The 20,413-nt window shown below is 33.6% G+C and overlaps 2 protein-coding genes across 2 annotated transcripts; one reads left to right on the top strand and one right to left on the bottom strand.

The window, feature by feature from the left end:
- Positions 1 to 204: 204 nt before the first annotated feature.
- On the bottom strand, positions 205 to 2,001 carry LOC145009557 (CASP-like protein 4D1). Its single transcript, XM_078968234.1, has 3 exons — positions 1,691 to 2,001; positions 1,418 to 1,553; positions 205 to 450 (listed from the first exon to the last, which is right to left on the bottom strand). The coding sequence occupies exons 1-3, from the start codon at positions 1,999 to 2,001 to the stop codon at positions 205 to 207; spliced, it is 693 nt and encodes a 230-aa protein (XP_078824360.1).
- A 10,672-nt stretch (positions 2,002 to 12,673) lies between these two features.
- Positions 12,674 to 16,215, top strand: LOC145011598 (transmembrane 9 superfamily member 2-like). Its single transcript, XM_078970337.1, has 9 exons — positions 12,674 to 12,807; positions 13,356 to 13,514; positions 13,588 to 13,628; positions 13,704 to 14,286; positions 14,408 to 14,554; positions 14,929 to 15,085; positions 15,184 to 15,668; positions 15,780 to 16,010; positions 16,097 to 16,215. The coding sequence occupies exons 2-8, from the start codon at positions 13,366 to 13,368 to the stop codon at positions 15,997 to 15,999; spliced, it is 1,782 nt and encodes a 593-aa protein (XP_078826463.1). The 5' UTR covers positions 12,674 to 12,807; positions 13,356 to 13,365; the 3' UTR covers positions 16,000 to 16,010; positions 16,097 to 16,215.
- The last annotated feature ends 4,198 nt before the right edge of the window (positions 16,216 to 20,413 follow it).

Here is a 20,413-nt window from a genome sequence, read left to right as displayed (position 1 = left end):
TGTAGCACCAAATGCTGCACCAACACTGGAATTGATAGTTTTACAGTGGCCATACAATATCCATTATCTTTTATGATTTCAAGTACTATTGGAAGTGAAAGTTTTCAAAATACAAATAGTTAAAACAAAGAAATCATACACGAATAGCATCTTTAACTTCTTCAATAAACTAAGTCCAACACGTACCTTTATTGGTCCCTATGATCATTTCTTTTGAAAGGAAAATGAAGATAAAATAGAAGAAGCTATCGAACATAAGAATGCAATAAGAAGTAAGCCAGATGAAACATAAGCCATGTTGAAGAAGTTATCAAGCTTTGTTCGAAGTTGAGAAAAAAGTGGTTCACCGATGGACTCTAGATAGTCATCCAAGTCATCAAGGTTTTTCTTCAAATCAAATGTAGCACCAAATGCTGCACCAACACCCGTTGCTAACATAGATAATAGGAACTACAAAATATGTAGATGACAGAACATTTAGTATAAAGGTATCAAACACAATACTTGTACCTTACACTATAAGAGGATAAACGATGCTTTTACATCTGCGAAAATGAAATATTAATTTAAGTGGTCACTACATAGTTTATGTATGTTTCTTGCTATCATATTATGCTTTTTATGGAACATCATATGTATTCAATGGATATTAACAAAAAAAAATGTTCATTTTTGGAGATATTAACCAAAATGACCTTTTGTTTAACACTTTACATAAATATGATACGACGATAGGGACGATCGTTCAAAGCCCATCTTTTAAAATGATCTAATTTTTTTATGGAAATTGTTATATTTAGAAGATAATGAGAATAATTTTTTTTTTTCGGTTATTGAATTATTATAAAAAGACCTACATTTTATTTTGGTCCAGACCCAAAATATGAACAAGACATTGGAAACTAAGTGGTAATATATAATGTTTTTTTTCCTCGTCTACATTAAACACTTTTTCACAAGCCCCTACTCATTTCCTAAATCACAATTTGGAAGTGTTTAATATTACTTGTTTTTCAATCAAATATCATTAATTTTAAGCTCTTGTATCGTTTCTACTTCTTATTTACCATAGTTCTTTAGCTTTTTGTTGGATTTCAACAAAAATAAATATTTTCTTGTAATTCCAAAAATATAAATAAAATTTCAGACTTATTCTAGAAATTCGGGTTTGCTTATGAGATCCAAATGTTAAGAAAAAGGCTCTTCTGAACAAATAGTTCATTTTTCGAAAAAAAAAAAATATATGTTTTGATTAAATCCTCTGATCCTAATGGTCAAATATTTATGAATATCCCTATATTTAATAGGTCTGGCATTACTTTTACCAATGTTAAAGCCAAATCATATATCATTAGAATTAAACAAAAAAATTCTAATACATGCAACATGTGGAAAACGAAAGTATATAACTATTTACCTTGTCGCCAAAAAAGATGATCATAGGGAGCCCATTGCCAATCATAACACGTTTACCCATGCTTACTTGGTATATCTCGATGGGTAGTTGGACACATGTATACGTAAAACCAATCACTATGGCTGACATCATGTACCTGAAGTCGATATATACTTGTAATCAAATCGTAACGTGTATATCCTAGTGTGTGTGTGTATGTAGAGGAACAGAAAGAGACTCAAAACCTGTGAAATCATGAGTTAAAATTTCACATTTGAGGAGAAAGAGAGATACCTATAAGAATAGATATCGTTGAACCCGATTTTTACGTTTCTATAGAGCCCTTTGATGGTAGAAGTGTCAGACGCTAGAACGATTAGCGATGCCAAGAGGCATATCCAAGTAGCTACTCTGATAGTCAACGAGACAATGGCCAATACTTGCACTGAGCTTATGGGAGTCTGATTAGTAACCTGGGATTCCGAGTGATTCACAATTTCAACCTGACTGTGATCCTCGGTTTGATAACTCTCAGAAAGTTGAATTTGAGTTTGAGCATGGGGATCATCCGATTGAGATTGAGGCTGCTGATCAGGTCTTGCCATTTTGTGTTGCCACAATGGAGACCACAGCCTACTGCTTATGTATCAAGAAACAATTATAATGTAACTATGCATGTCGCTTTCTTCAAGTTAGATTCCAAGAATGAAATGCCAAATCACATAGTTAACTCTATTTTTTTTTTTTATGGATTTGAGTATTGTAATTGTAGCCTTGTTTCATGGAAACAATAAGGCAATGCTCATTGCTTAAACGTATGTATTTTGTTGGTTTGTAAGTTGACATTGACAATATTATTTTTTAAATAAAATTTGTTGCCGTTTAGGAAAAAAAATATTGTATTTGTGGTTGACATCGACGTCAGATCCTACATGCTATGGTTATTTCCACATGTCTTTGCCGAAGAAAACAAAGTTTTGCATTTGCATTGATCGAAAAGAGTAAAGGGGTGTGCTTAATTGGTGTGCATTGTAAAATACCAAAACAACAATCTGCTAAGAAAATATCAACATTTTGTCTTTTTTTTTTTGGCTAAGAGGGAGCTCACTAGAGCCCCTTCACAACGCTGGAGAAGACAAGCTAAAGCTATGAGACTTTCCCCAAGTCTAAAGATAAACAAAAAAAAATACAAGATAATCTAATATATTGAGAAAATCACCACTTTACTTATACCTGGTCTACTTAGTTAGGTACACAAGCACGTACTCTGTGAGGGACATATATGTTCGCTTTCCTGGGTTGTGAGGGTCAGGTTGTCTAGCATGAATCTTTTTATTAGGGATATTAAAGATTTGGGCTTCCTTTTGACATTCTAATTTGAGATATTTTGTCTTCATTTTCATCCTATGGTACGATTGTTTAGCTGGCCAACGTGACCTTTTTTTAATCGTACGTAGTACATTGATAGAAATAGCATCTTTCATAGAAAAACAGTAATAGAATAGCATTGTATAAATTGGGAACAATTTTTAAATTTTTATCCAAACTTCGTATACTGTACTTGACCAAATCATGAACACATGCTCATAGCAATACTTTGGTTATTTTTGCAAACATGAATTTGAAATTTTAGAACGCTTCTTCACATATTATATGAGCACTGCCACAAAAATCTTTTGACTTGATTAATGTAGAAGAATTATGCAATTCTTTTATCCAAATATTTTGTTTAAAATAATATTCAAGAAGTGTTTATGAGCTTTGCAACGAATCCTTTTGTGGAAACTAGGGTTAAAAGTCTAGTTGCCAAATAAAGCATATAGTAGAAAATAAAAATTAAAAAAAAACAAAGAGACTTGATATTAGGATGAGCAAAAACCAAATCACAATTAAAAACCGAACCTACACAATAACCAAGAGCGTGGTTTTCAATTTTGAAAAACTGAAACTTTTTCTGTGGGATGCGGTTACTATTTTATAGAAACTGCAAATAATCGAACCACACCGAAAAAACTAACCAAATCGCTAATTTACATACTTTAAATAATTATATACTAGGTTATAACCCGTGGAAACCACGGGTAAAATATTTATAAAACACATTTAAATTATTAATAATTTAAAATAGATCGTTAAATTTGAATCAACCACACGTAAAATGTTTATAAAACATTTAAATTATTATTAATTTAAAATGGATCCTTAAATGTGAATTAACCACACGTAAAAATGTTTATAAAATATTAGATTTATTAATAATTTAAAATGGATCCTTAAATGTGAATCAACAAACATGATGTTTGTTATCCAGATTTAAAAACAATATTGAAATACTTGCAAAAATTACAAGTAATTGGGAATAAAATGGTGTTAGTTAAAAATACAGGGTAGTTATGTAAATGACTATTATGTTAAACAGTTAAACGATTTATATATTACCATACTATAAGCATATGTTGATTCTTATATAAATATAGATAAAATGACATTTTGAAAAAGGTTAAATAAATAAGAAATATCAATTTTAAGTTATTATACATAGTTGTTTTCACTGTTACCAAATAAATAAACAAAAAATAATTTAAAATTAAATATTATTACTTTTCAATATAATTAAAATATCAAATTAATATAATTTTTTTTTAAAAAAATGACTTGAATCGCTAAACACAGACATATCATCCCAATTTTTATCCTTAATTTATGGCCGATATACGAAAATGGCCACACTTGCTTGTCTTATTTCTCACAAAAATATACATTTGTACATATAAAGATTAGATATCAGAAGCAAAATCATCCATCAAAGCAATCTTGTTTGAAGCTAAGATTACACGTGTTAGAACATGAAATAATCGATAAAGCATGAAATGTCGACTGAAGCAATATTTTGTTGGGATACGACGTTGGCAAGAATGAAGGTCGCATGGTAAAGTGGTGAAATGGAAAGTGAAACGGAGGAATGTGGGATGAAACATAAAACAATCAAGATGCATGATCTGTTTTGAGGTGTTGATGTATTTTTATCTATACTAATTGTATGTTTTTTGGTAAATTTTATTGAAGGAATACATCAAATGATGGAATGAGAATTCTTATGAAGGAATACATGCTATGAAAGCAGGATCCTGTAAAGTACATTTGACTAAAATGATTTCAAGTATTTTATAACATGCTACTCTAATGTACTATATACTTTATAGCATCCTATTTTCATAGCAATCTACACTCTTTTTTGTTAAATATAGAATCATAATTCCATTTTATATTTTGTTAAATATGGCATTATACTTGATTTTCTTCTTTTTTTGACAAACATTATGAATGTTTGTGATTGTCTATGGATGTTATTGTTTGTGTTTGTGAAAACAACATCCTACTATGTGAGTGTCAGTACATTCGAAAACATGAAGTTTTATAAATTGGGTAAAATGGTAATTTTACAGTAAAGATGATGAGAATATTATCATATCTACCATCCATTATCCAACCTAAAACGGCAACAAAGTGCAGCCAACACATACATAAGTCTAAATATATTATAGAAATAAATAAAAAAACAAAAGTATATTGATATTTGTCAAAATACTACAATTTATTAGAGCTCATGAAATATGAAGCTTACACACATTGGGATTTCCCAAAACAGACACTTTCCTTTTCTTTGAGTGCTTCAAAGCTTTGACCATCAATTGTTTGTTGTCAACATAGTTTTTTAGGAAAATAATAGGTCATCTTGCACATAATTAATCTCTTTAAAAATGGGTCAAAGATATCATAATTAGTATAATATAGCAAAATCTATGACATGTTAATAATACGTGGGACATCAATTCTAATTATTTTTACATTAAATTGTGATTCAAACACTAATTTCTTTACAAATGCTTATCATTAATACTCTTTACTAAATCTATAATAATATATTCTAATAATTGTATACATGTTATATAATACTCTAACAGATTGACAAAATAAGAAGATAACTCATACAAGGAAATCAACTTCAAGAAACTCCTCTAAAGATACAGAGTTCTACAAATTTCACATGATAAGAATAACTAATAATCATGATACCCATTAATATATATATATATATATATATATATATATATATATATATATATATATATATATATATATATATATACCATTTTTAGGAAGTTACAGGTTGTGAATGTAGTTTTGCTTAACCAGCTAAGGCAAATGTGTTGGATTGATCATTGGATGGACAACAACATTTGCAAGGGTAAATTTGTCAATTTCACCATAGTTAATAATGTTCAAAACCATAAACTCATTGATGTTAAAAGAATCAACATCAAAGATCTGCTAATGTAAAACTCAAAAAGAATCAACATAAATAATGATTAGTGGTTACTAAACCTGATAAAGAACCCTAGTAAGCGGAAAGTGTAAGATGACCTTACTTTGATTAAAGGCCTTCTTTCGAGCTGACATTTCCTTCTTCCCAAGGAGAGCATGATGGCAACTCATATTTTATCAGTTAAGTTCTTTCCTGAAAAATATATGACAAAACTTTGTCCAACATTAAAGTTAAAAATACACACCACAAAAATTTGTTGTAGCCTAGATATGAGTAGATATGAAGCCAAACAGAGTAAGTACAGGAAAAAAACGAACGAAGATTAGATAGACTGGGAAATGATTAAAAAAATGAAAGAGCAAAAAATATAGGTTCATTAAAAAAAAATCTTACCTAAATTCATGTTGTTTGTAAAAGGGGAAAAAGTGAAAATTGGACCTTTCATCAACAAAAAGAAATATATTCAAAACATAGAACTCGAAAAAGTAATAAATCATGATAAATAAGTATGGCTAATTAACCAACCACGAACAATGTGCCCCTTGTGACGAAGGAACCAACATGACGGATGATGTGATTTGTGCGATATTCATTGATGTTTCGTCAAGAAATTGATCCCCTAAAGCCAGAAGCATCAACACCCTTTTAAGAAGGTTATTCACATCATCCAATTGAACGTATCTCATCATGAATTTCTTGTCCTTTTAGTTCAAGTCATGGAGAGGTTACCTAAGACTGAAAATGACATATTTTATGAAAGCGAACCCTTGAAAACAAGCGTTATAGAAAGATGAAGGAATAAAGAGGGAATCTGCTTTTTAGAGCCATTATAATACGACATCATCATTGAAAAGGATCTTTGTAGAGTTTGGAGAAGGAATCATAGCTACCCAGGCTGCGTCATATGAAGATAAATAAGTAGTGGCGGTGATTGTGGCAGAAGAGATGCTTTGGGCATAATTAGGGTTTATGGAGAAATATGTATTCGATTGGGAAGGAGATTCCAGATTTGGATTGGAGTTTCTGCAAAAATAGAGAGAATGAAGAATAAAATAGGAAACGATTACCTACATGATTTCGTGGATTTATCCGAATATTACTAATCAGCACGAAAATTTGGGTGACTGAGGAGCGAATTCTTGGATTGAAGTTGGAAACTTAGATTTGTTTCCAGCGTTGTGCGTGAAACCACTCATATACTTTCTGATTTTTCATAGCTACCATCGTCTTCGTCTCCTTTTGCAATGCTCGACTGAATCAAATCTCCGGTTTGTAATCAATTAAGAGTTGAAATTTCGGCTCCTACTCAATGCCCGACAACAAAATTTGCGTAAAATGAATGGGTATGGAATTGCAAGTGTATAAATAAACTTTGGAAACGATTCATTTCAACCGTCCCTGGAATTTAGGAGCTGATTTATCGCTGAGAAGTTGGAAACTTTTAATTGTTTCCAATATCAGAGCGAGACGGATGTGGTTTTACGAGCGAGCATTTTTGGATCTTCACATAGAAATTGTAAGCGGGAAAATTCGCTGGGGGATGGCTAATTGACTGCCACGTGGCGAAAAATGGTTTTATTTATTAGAATAGGGGAAGGGGATTATATATTATTTACTTTATTATTGATAGTTCTAATTAAAAAAGGGCCTTATGTTTGAACGTGATTCACAAAATTGATCTACCCTCACTCAATCACTTAAATCAGTAGCTTTATGCATGTGTGCCTCTGTTTCAAATTGTTTGTTAACGTCAACTGTGCATTTGTTTCACATTGTGTTTACAAAAATCATACACATGAAATTAGATTTTGAAATTACTACATTTATGTATTTGTGCATAACATAACCACATTAAATAACCATGTAACTGCATCAAACTCATGCGGTTAATAACTGTAATTGTAACCGCAAATAACCAAACGACATTAAATAACCGTATAACCACACTGCAAGACTAACCACACCATGAGGTTTCTAAAATTTAATAATTGCATTTCGGGTTATCGGTTCGGTTTTGGCCAATAACCCTAATAAACCGTACCACGCTCATCCTATTTGACACCACCAATGATTAATATGATAGATGAGAAATCAAATATCCTCCTACCAATTTTCTTACGCATCATGTGAAGACATGTGTCAAATTCAAAAGGGGAGACATGTGTCAAATTCAAAAGGGGAGACATGTGTCAAATTCAAAAGGGGAGTTCACAGAGAAAATTAATGGATTTCACATGTTATCATTTTATATGAGATTATGAAATGATGATGGTTCATAACAAAATGTAGGAAGATATTTAATTTTTCATGATAGATATATGCTAATATCTATACAAATTCTTAACTTTAATTATAAAATGCGTACCATTTGTTTCAATTAATGATATGATAAATACACACATTAAGATACTAAAAAAAGTTAAGAATACAAAAATGAATGTGTTTCACATGATCAAAATAATCAAGTTAATATATATATATATATATATATATATATATATATATATATATATATATATATATATATATATATATATATATAAAAGTAATTTCAAATAAAAACAGTAAATAGTGTGAGAACGTAAAAACATTATGTTTATGGTGTTATTATGTAATAAATGTTCTATATGTGTATTGCTGAAATAATTCTAATATAAATATTAACGTTTGATTATTCATGTATTCGTTACATGTTATTATTCTATTATAAATTTATGTATGTTCATTTTTGTAATAAATTCTAATTTTAGTTTTAATATGTAACTATTTATTTATTCATCATTGAATAATAAAAAAAGTTGTGTATACAAAATTCACTGCAGAGTTATAACATAAAAATAGTGTTTTTACGTTTAGGGTTTCCAAACATCTATGTATTTTCTATTCATTTTACCCATATATATATATATATATATATATATATATATATATATATATATATATATATATATATATATAAGAACACAATAATCTAACCCGATATATATATATATATATATATATATATATATATATATATATATATATATATATATATATATATATATATATATCGGGTTAGATTATTGTGTTCTTATTATCTATTGTGTGCATGTAAGATTGATTGTGGACCAATCATTTTAGTTATTTTAAGAAAGTAATTAATACATATTAATGTTGAAGATATAATGAATATTAATTAAATATTCAGGATTTAATATACATTAATTACGTTCTTAAAGTAATTAAAATAATTGGTCTACAATCAATCCTACATGCAGACAATAGATAGTAAAGATATTTTAACCTAACTCTCTCTCTCTCTCTCTCTATATATATATATATATATATATATATATATATATATATATATATATATATATATATATATATATATATATATATATATATATATATGAGATCTATTGAGAACTTATAATTTCCCAAGAACCCGATAACTAAATGTGGAGCGTTAAATCGATATTAACCCCTTAAGGTCATGATCATAATCTTAACATTCCTAATTAATGTTTGATTTTTTGCGTTATTGGAAATATTAATAAAAATATCTAAAAATTAACATAATAAATCAAATTTTCATATTTAAAAAAAAATAATTTTCAAAATTTTAAGAATATGCAGATTTTATAAAAACAATGCATGAAATCTATGACAACATGGACCAACCTGAGAAGATTGCCAATTTTACCCCTTAAGGATTTGGAATTTTGAGATATGATTCAAAGTTTAAAGAAACTAGACACATTAAGTTTTCAATAAAATTAGGTCTCATGGTTTCTAGGTGTTCTTATTGAATTGTACAAATTTTAGAAGTTAGAGAACGGATTTGGGAAAATTGATCGTAATGGATTTTAAATCTTTTTCGGTGTTCTATTAAGGACTTAATGGTTAAGACTTAAGTTTATCACTTTTAATATGACTGTTCGTTACTTATTTGGCTATTGAGATGTGAAATTCAATTTTACATAAGGGCCTTAATGCTTGGCTTGATAAGGGTTCAAAGTTAAGGATTTTCACATAAAATGCTACTTTTACAGTTATTAGGTTCTTTCAGACAATATGACAAACACCTTGTGTGCATGAAATCCCACAGTGATAATCAATTCTTTAAGAGACTCCAATCCATCCCCTAGAGCAGGACAAAAAATTCCATCATGTTTTTTTATCTTATTAGTAACTACATTAGCATGCGGATGTGGGAATAAAACATTATAAAGTAATTACAATTGGCATTTTTACATGAAAAGTGTAAGTTTTGAAGTAATATTTTGCATCATACAAGAACACATAAATGTTAATTTTCCACCCTGTTAAGGAAATATCAATTGCCTCTTGTACATCATAAAACATACAGAGGGGCGTCATATGCTAAACATGATTGTGGTTGGGGAATAATAAGAAACAACTTAATTGTCGTACAAAATAAAAGTGCATTTTGTCTTTTATAAATAAATTTAATATTAGTTTTTTTCAGACCCTTTCACAAACACCTTGTGTGTATCAAAGTCTACACAGATCTCAACTCTCTTTTTGAGTAAATATATGTTCGTTTTCAATCAAAATCATAAAGTTTATTGTGTTCTCCAATAAAAAACAAAAATTTGCACAAAAGATTGATTAATAATAGTAATTATAAATTGGAGAGTACTAAATATGAGATGCCAACAAGGAACAAAATAGAGACAAAGGAATTACAAGTTACCATTGCGCAAAACTGAATCGTCACTCGCTTTGCTCTCCATTTCTACCTTCGCTAAATGTTTCTAGCATTTTGACAATAGGTACAGTGACATAGATTGAGTACACTGATTTTCATTCAGTAAATCGATGGTTAAATACTTGAAATCAAAATTGTTACCAACCTTGAAGTGAATTCCTCTCATCGTCTATGAGAAAGATGTTAAAACTTGATCCAAACTCGGAGATGATAGAATCGATGGTGGCGATAGGCTTCGTCGGTGAAACTAGCGAATGTTGCAATGGCGTTGCAGGTCGAGGCAAGGTAGATTGATTATTGAAGATAAGAGAATGTAGAGACAGAAATGGGGTGTTGTGTCGACAAGTAGAAAGAAAAAAAGAAAGTGACTCGTGTTTAATAGTCTAAATTTGTTCTCAAATGTTCTCAAATTTAGAATTGTTCTCATTTGAACATATATATATATATATGATATAGATCCGGTAAGAAATTTTTTTTGGTAGGAAGGTAAGAAGTTTTTTTTTTCTACATATTTTTTTAACGAACAAAAAAAATGAATCACTAGATGATTCATTTGTAAGATGATTCACAAGAAAAAATTCTCAAAAAAACATCTATATGATTCATTTTTAAGTAAATTAAGGAAAAATTCACTTTTATGACAATTTTAGTGAATAACAACAAAATCATTATATAAATGAATCATCGAAATGTTTTTTTGAGAATTTTTTCTTGTGAATCATCTTACAAATGAATCATCTAATGATTCATTTTGTTTGTTCGCGAAAAAAGTATATAGAAAAAAAACTTCTTACCTTCCTACCAAAAATTTCCTTCTTATTTGATCTTGACTCTCCCTCTCTCTCTCTCTCTCTCTCTCTCTATATATATATATATATATATATATATATATATATATATATATATATATATATATATATATATAAAGAGAGAGAGAGGGGGGGGGGGGGGAGAGAGGGAGTGAGAAGTAGGTTCAAATGTTTCTAACAACTATTGTGTTCCTAAACGCACCAATCAAAAATTAGCATAAATTAAATAACAAATAAATATAAAAAGGGTATTTTGGTAATTTTAACACATTTAATTATGGTAAAAGAAATCATTCAATTAATATCCCCTAAAATAAAGATATCGATTAAACCCTACAAAACCATCGTTTTCATCACCATCACCATAAAAGGCCTTGAAATCGTTGACCACTGTCAGGTTTTAAAACCTTCGTTCCACACTTCCATCATTGCCAACAACAGCCATCGTCGATACCGTCTTCCACCGTGAAAACCCAGGTTTGTTCGTCATAAGAAGATGGGTAGACAGAAAGGAGAGGCAGCAAGAAGCAAAGCTTGTCCTTCTAGCGGCAGGCAATTAGAAACTTGACTCTCTTTCCTTCACAAGAAGATACGCCACATGTTTTGTTTGATTTTTTTTAAATTAATGATTTTGAAATCGATTGATAGCAGTTTAGTAGCTTCGCTGCTACCATCAGGTGCTACAGCTGTTGGATTTGGGGATTACGTCGGAAGTTCACGAATTGATATTTCTACGTCGATAACTCAAGACACTGGTTCTTTTTTCTTGGTATTTTAAGTTCCTTTTTCCTTCTTTTTCTGATGTACACCAGTAATTAAGTGTGCAGTTGTTACAATGTATCACTACAAAATATTTCGTATTATTTTGGTTCTTTTGATATGGTTTACCGAACTTAAGTTTATTTACTTGAATTAAAATAAACAAAAACATAAAAAAACCATAAATAACCAAAATTATGAAATAAAAATAGAAATATAAAATGTCAAAAAGATAAATAAAAAAAAAAAAGGTTATCAAGTTATAAAATTTCAAATTTATAAAATTACACGAATGGTCCTTGAGGTTTGTAATGTATTGTAATATTGGTAGAAGGGCAAAATAATTTTTTCCATTAAAATCTAACAACTGAAAAGTTAGATTTTAACAGCAGAAGGACATTTCATGTAGTTTTACAAACCATAGGAACCATTCGCGTTCCTTTTTGATAGGAAATCCTTAAAATGTGACATTCTGTAAACCATAGGGACCAATTGTGAAATTTTGTCTATATATAATGGTAAAATAGTTCGAATAAATTTGAAATATCAAAATAGTTCATATACAAAAGCTGATTATCATTTTATAAATATCATAAAAAAATAAACTAAACATTATTAACTTCCTCAAAATAATTTGAACAAGTAACGACCAGCATATGAGACTAGTGCATTATTTAACTATTGGCTGAACAAAGTTAAGAGTCAAAGTCAAAGTCGTCTCTCCATCCCCGACACTACTTCTGGTTCCAACCAGTTCAGAACTTTTCCATCATCGCATCGTGCTTCTTCACTGTAAAAGGTGCTCTCTTTCTCTTTCACTCATCATCCCACGTTCTTTGTAATTTCAGTTGAACTGGTTGTTTTGGATAATTACTTATGTTTGATTGGTTCATATCTTGATACCACGATTCACTTTTGAGCTTGGTTTTTGATTATTCTTGTCGCAATAATTACATTCGTTTATCGAATACTCCATTGAATTGACAAAAACAGGGTCTCGACTATTTGTTTTTGAAAAGAATTAGCAACGCCTTAATGAATTTTCTTGTGAAAGTATTGTTTAACACACAAAACGCCTAAATGTATGAGACATAGAAGAATGAAGAATCTGTTTATTTGTTTATGTAACAATGAGAAACAATCCAAACAAAATATTCTATCACACAAAACCTAGAATTCTTTTAGTCCAATCTTCAACTTTTCCAAAATCCACAAAGATTCTTGTAACTTTTTAACGTAATATCATTCGACTCTGTCCCCATTTTGTATTACTTGCAAGATGCTCTGTAGTGATATCTCTGATTTCTGGTATCACAATTGCTCATGTTTTCTCACTTTAATTTACAGATCAACAGGAATGGTACAATTACGAAAATACCCTTTTCTTATACTTCTACTGATCTACCTTGGAATCCAAGTAGAATCAGATGCCTCTGATCATAGCTACAGTGAAGGTGATACAATCCCCTTATATGCCAACAAAATAGCCCCATTCCATAATTCTAGGTTAGACACATCTCCTCCAAAGTTGTGTGTGTGTGTGTTTGTGTCTTCTTATTCTTGTTTACTTTGTTTTCAGAGAAACATATGCTTATTATGAACTTCCATTTTGTTCTCAAGGTACTTAATTCTTTCATGAATGTGTGGGGTCTTTCTTTTGTTCTCTTTCAGTCATTTTAACTTCTCTAATAACAGATGTTGTCAAAGAGAAGACGCCTAATTTAGGAGAGATGTTGAATGGAGATCATCTTGTTTCAACTCCATATAAGCTTGAATTCCTTGTGGATAAAGATTTTGAAGTATTATGCAATAAGACACTGAGTAAAACAGATGTTTCTAAGTTCAAAAGGGCTATAGAGAAGGACTACTATACGCAATTATACTATGATGACTTACCAATGTGGGCTTTTATTGGAATGTTAAGAAATAACGGATATGGAAGGATCGAAACAGAGTATTCCCTTTACAGACATTTTGATTTCCAAGTTTTTTATAATAAGGATCATGTTATTGAGGTCAATCTCCGAATGCCTACATATTCATTTACAGACATTACCGAAGACAAGGAAGTTGATGTGGGGTTTACATACTCTGTTAAGTGGAAAATGACACAACAATCATTTGATAGGAGAATGGAGAAATACATTGGTTCTTCCATTTTACCTCACCACTTGTCTATACATCATCACTCAATTACATACTCAAGTGTCATACTCCTCATTCTCATCATTTCCTTACTCACATTTTACTTACTAGTCCTTCGCAAAGACATTTCCAAGTATTGATTCTACTCACAAAAAATAAGTTTGCGTATTCAACTTATTGTGTTTGTTATGTTTGTCAAATAGAATAACTCTTGTGTTGCCTTTCTTGTTTTCCCAATGCATGAAAAATGAAAGGAACTCAATCGATGTAGAAGAGGATCAAGTGATAAGTAATCAAGAAGAGATAGGATGGAAGAATGTTCATGGCGATGTATTTAGATTCCCACAACACAAGTCTTTATTTTCTGCGGCTCTTGGTGCTGGAAGCCAGTTGCTTGTAGTGTGAGTATCTTCAAAGAATATGATACTTTATTAAGCATCTCAAACATGAAGCTTGCCTACTTGTGCTCTTATTATTTTAAATATAAACAAAAAAAATTACTAAAATGGTACATCTCATTTAAAATATATTATTTTGCAATGGGTCCAATTGCAAATTGTGAAATTGCCTTTTGAGTGGTCCGACTACATAAAAAAACACCTTTATACATTATTTTTTGAGAATATAAATGGTAATATATTGCCCAATACAATCTTTTATTGAGAAATACAAATTCATATATTGAAAAATACATTCATATGTCGTGAAATATTTGATTTTTTTTCGAAAAAATTTACTTACTACTTTTGTAACCATTCTTTTGTCACAATTGCAGTATCGTAGCATTTCTTGCTCTAGGTCTCGTAGGTGTTTTTCAGCCCTATATGCGAGGAGTACTCTGGAAAACACTTATCATTTTATATGCACTAACATCTTTGGTCTCCGGATATACTTCTGTTTCCTTCTATTGTAAACTCGAAGGAACAAACTGGGTATGTGAAAATATCAAAACTTAGTTTGACACATGATTTTGAGGAATTTTTATTCACTTAAACTGATTGTCTCTCTCTCTCTTTTTTCGACTTGACAGATGAAGAACCTAATACTCACAGGAGCATTATATTTTGGGCCTCTCTTTGTTACTTTTACTTTCCTAGACATTGTTGCAACATTTTATGGATCAACTACTGCATTACCATTGAAAGCAATAGTCATGTTATCTCTCTTGTGGATATTCATAGCATCACCATTGCTTCTTTTAGGAGGCATTATTGGGAAAACCAGAATGTCTGAATTCCAAGCTCCCTGCAAAACCGCTAAAATTCCTAGAGAGGTTCCTAAGCTGCGTTGGTATAGGGGTGTTCTTCCTCAGATGGCTTTAGCAGGAATTTTGCCTTTCAGTGTTATCTATATTCAGTTGTATTACATATTTGCAAGTGTTTGGGGACATCGCGTTTATACACTTTATAGTATTCTGTCCATAGTCTTCTTTCTTCTTCTCATCATGACTGCTTTAGTTTCTGTGGCACTGACATACTTCCAGCTTGCTGCTGAAGATCATCAATGGTGGTGGAGGTACGTTTAAATATATAGTTGGTGTGATTACTGATTATGGTCTTGAATTGCTATATGCATGAGCTAATACGTTATAAGTAATAACTAATAAGAGTTTTTTATTTGACACAGGTCATTTTTGTGTGGTGGATCTACTGGATTGTACGTATATGTTTATTGCATCTATTATTATTTCGAGAGATCGGACATGAATGGTTTCATGCAGACGTCCTTTTTCTTTGGATATATGGGTTGTGCATGTTTGGGAATATTTCTTATACTTGGAAGTGTGGGTTTCAATGCCTCGTTGCTCTTTGTTCGTTACCTATATGCAGCTATAAAATGCGACTAACAAGCTAACAGGTACATTTTAAAATAGAATTTTTTTGTGATATATTTCTGTTGGTTAAATTTAGTATAAATGCAAGGACATTGCATGTTCTGTGTAGGGATAGGGAGTCACTTCTGTGTAATCTGCTCGGTGTTCATTTCTCCTTTTGGAATTGATCTCTCCTATCACAATTCTCTGTATTTGATGTGATACTCAATTGCTCCATTTTTGTTATCATCCTCGGTGGGTTTAATTGAGAAAATAAAAAAGGTTGAGAATGGAGGAATCATTCTCAGCCACTTATTTAATCTAAGAATAAAAAAACACGGTGACAAACTTGTAAATATATAAATAACCTTCAATCTCAAATACGTAACTACAGAGAGTTCGATAAAAGTTCGTTCATTATCAAAATTTTTCCTCCAACCTTCAATAATCATCCAGATTTCTTCAATTAAACCGGAATTTCTTCGCTGTTCATGAAATTGGAATCGAAGTTCTAGACTCGCAGTCATAGTCGACATTGAAGGACTCAGAATCGGATCTCATAGGTTCCCAATCGGATTTTCGAAAATCAAAATCAAAATGAGAAATCGATCAGACATAGGATGTCGCATATAAAGTCGAAATCGGAAGTATATGATGATTTGGAATTGATAATTTGATGTTTTTAACAATTTAAAAATAGTTAACTTGTATGCACTCCAACTGTTTGATGAAATGCATAAACTAAATTACCACGTTATATTCACATATGAATATGTTTTCTCACCTGAATCAGTATATGATTATTAAAGTACAAAACAAATATGCAAGTGTGTATGTTATTCATATGTGAATAACATAGAAAAATTATATATATTTGTCAAAATACCTTCAAATATTCATAAGTGAATATATTCACAAGTGAATATATTCACAAGTGAATATACCTTATAATATTTATATGTGAATATACTGTGTAATATTCATAAGTGAATATATGAAACGACCCAAAAACACGACCCAAAAATTTTCGTTTTTCCATATAATCAAAACCATAATATAAGTATTATAACATAAACACACGCGATGTATCCCCGAAACATAATAAAATATTGTGCGGAAAACTGTATCATACTACATCAATCCAAAACATCAAGAGACATCCCCAGGATAAAAGCTATGATGCGGTGTGTGCGATGCTGTCACCCCGAGCTCTTCCCTTTGCTTGCGGAAGTACCTGAAACCAAAACTGAAACTGTAAGCACGAAGCTTAGTGAGCTCCCCCAAACTACCACATACCATACAATAACACATAAACACATATTGGGCCTTGCCCACTGCATCGGGCCGAAGCCCGGAACTGCATCGGACTGAAGTCCGGAACTGCATCGGGCCGGAGTCCAGAACTGTCTGGGACCTTGTCCCCTGCATCGGACCGAAGTCCGGAACTAACTGCATCGGACCGAAGTCCGGAACTGACTGGGACCTTGTCCCCTGCATCGGACCGAAGTCCGGAACTAACTGCATCGGACCGAAGTCCGGAACTGTCTGACTGAACATGGCATCGCATAACACATCAACTAGCATAACACATATACGACATGCTACATCGGGTCGTGGCCCGGAATACATAGTACTTAACACATAAAACATAGCACACAATCCTGTTCGAACCACGAAGGCATCGAACATACCAACTACTGCATCGGACCTAAATCCGGAAACTACTGCTAACTGAACGGGCCGGCATTGTGGCCTTAGACCCGTTCCTACTGGAAGGAAACTCACCTCGTAAGCTGGCTGCTGAGTGTGCGGCTCGGGAAGCTAACGGCGGCTGCTCCTGAATCTCCTCGGCTACAAGTCCATAAACACACTCAATCAAATACTAAACACTGCGCTTGGGGTAAAATGACTCTTTTACCCTCGGTCAAAGTCAACTCTCCTTTTGGGCTGACTCGCCGAGTTGGGGCACCCAACTCGCCGAGTCCCACTCTCACTTTTCACTCTTACTCACTGCTACTCGTCGAGTCTGGCATCGACTCGACGAGTACCCTCTTGATCCAAGAACTCAGACAATCTTCATCCGACTCGCCGAGTCGGATGAACAGACTCGACGAGTTGTTCTTGATCCCAAGAAGATTGCCTTGGACTCGCCGAGTTGTATGAACAAACTCGTCGAGTCCCTCCATCACTGAGTCTACTCTCAACTCGCTGAGTCCACTTCCTGACTCACCTCGTCCACTCGACACTGATAAAACTGAAGGACTCGGGACTCGCGACTCGACTCGTCGAGTCGTTCTTCCGACTCGCCGAGTCGCCGCCATGCAACTGATTTTTACTTGATTTTGTTTGAATCCAATGCATACAATTGATAGATCTGAGTCCAATAAGCTGTTTTACCACGTAAAGTTTCCAACTTTACGTGCACAACCTCATGAATAAGGGAAATAAGGATAAAAGATGCATAAAATGGGTAGATCTATGGTTATCATGCAATATAACTCCAAAAAGACAGTAGATCTGGGCTCTACAACACCCCAACATTCAGATCCATAGATATATCGACTTAATAAGACGTTCATGCAAGTGTAAGGCTTGGAACAAGCATCAACTAGCCCTTAGGAGAGCTCTAATGGAAGTTTAAAGCATATAACAAGATGGAACTCCGAAAATACCTCAATTAACTCTGATTTGGCCCTGGATCTTTGCACTACAACACTTCTCCTTGCTTCTTCCTTCTTCTCCTTCTTCACACCTTCACAAAATGGCACCAAAACACATATAAGCTCTTCAATGGAGGATTGGGGCTCTATCACTGCGTTCTCAGGGTGAGGGAGGCGAGAATGGGGGCTATAAGGTGGTATAAATAGTGGGCAACCCGGGGATTTTAGGGTTTCACCCAGACAGATGGACTCGCCGAGTCGGGGATATGGACTCGTCGAGTCCCCGGCTCACGCGTGCCCTCAGACGCGACCCTACTCGGCGAGTCAGGCTAGAACTCGCCGAGTCCCTCTTGAAAAACTCACTATAATTACCAATAAATCAACATACCGGGAACGGGTCGTTACAATTCTCCCCCACTTGTCTCAGACTTCGTCCTTGAAGTCTGCTACGGCTGGATCTGCAAATAACTCCGGGTAGTGCGCTCTCATCTCCTCCTCAGCCTCCCACGTCCATTCAGACCCCTTCCGGTGCTGCCACTGCACCTTTACTAGCTGAATTACCTTGTTCCTCAAGGTCTTGGTCTTCCGTTCCAGAATCGCGACCGGCTTCTCGATATAATTTAGGCCGCTATCAACCTGAATGTCCTCTAAGGGAACGACTGCTGTCCCATCCACCAAACACTTCCTCAACTGCAACACGTGGAAGGTGTTGTGTATCAGACTAAGCTCCTCAGGAAGATCTAACCGATAAGCAACCCGACCCACCCGGGCCAAAACCCTGAAGGGACCAATGAATCTGGGGCCCAATTTGCCCCTCTTCCGGAACCTGATGACACCTTTCCAAGGTGAGACTTTCAGAAGAACCATATCTCCCACCTGGAACTCCAAGTCCGAACGCCTCCTGTCGGCGTAGCTCTTCTGCCGACTCTGCGCAGTCTGCAGCCTACTACGGACCTGCTGGATCAATTCCGTCATCTTGAGCACCACTTCGGTGCTCCCTATGACTCGCTGACCGACCTCGCCCCAACAAATCGGGGTCCTGCACTTCCTGCCGTATAACATCTCAAAAGGAGGTCGATCAATGCTCGCATGATAACTGTTGTTATACGAGAATTCCGCTAACGGAAGATACGTATCCCAACTGCCCCCAAAATCTATAACACATGCCCTAAGCATGTCCTCGAGAGTCTGAATCGTCCTCTCGCTCTGCCCGTCAGTCTGAGGATGAAAAGCGGTGCTGAATTAGAGACGAGTACCCATCTCGTCGTGGAATCGCTTCCAGAATCTGGACGTGAAACGAACATCTCGGTCCGACACCACCGATACCGGCACTCCATGACGTGCCACAATCTCTCGCACATAGATATCGGCTAACTTTTCCGCCGATATACTCTCCTGAATCGAAATAAAATGGGCACTCTTCGTCAACCGATCCACTACTACCCATATCGAGTCCACCCCGCGTGCGGTCCTAGGGAGTTTGGTGACAAAATCCATGGTGATGTCCTCCCATTTCCACACAGGAATGTCTAACGGCTGCATCTTGCCGTGAGGTCTCTGGTGCTCCGCCTTGACCTTTCGACAGGTCAAACATCTCTCCACATACCAAGCGACATCTCGCTTCATGCAGGGCCACCAATAATCAGATCGAAGATCCCGATACATCTTCGTCGCTCCTGGGTGGATAGAAAACCGAGACTTATGAGCCTCGTCCATCAATACTTGCCGTACCCCACCCCAGTACGGTACCCATATCCTACCATGAAGTGTCAACAAACCCCGACTGT

The sequence above is a fragment of the Lactuca saligna genome, chromosome 8 (genome assembly GCF_052625555.1).
Source record: "Lactuca saligna cultivar CGN05327 chromosome 8, ASM5262555v1, whole genome shotgun sequence".
NCBI lineage: Eukaryota > Viridiplantae > Streptophyta > Magnoliopsida > Asterales > Asteraceae > Lactuca > Lactuca saligna.
The sequence above is the reverse complement of the archived record's forward strand: the minus strand, read 5'-3'. Positions and strand labels throughout refer to the sequence as shown.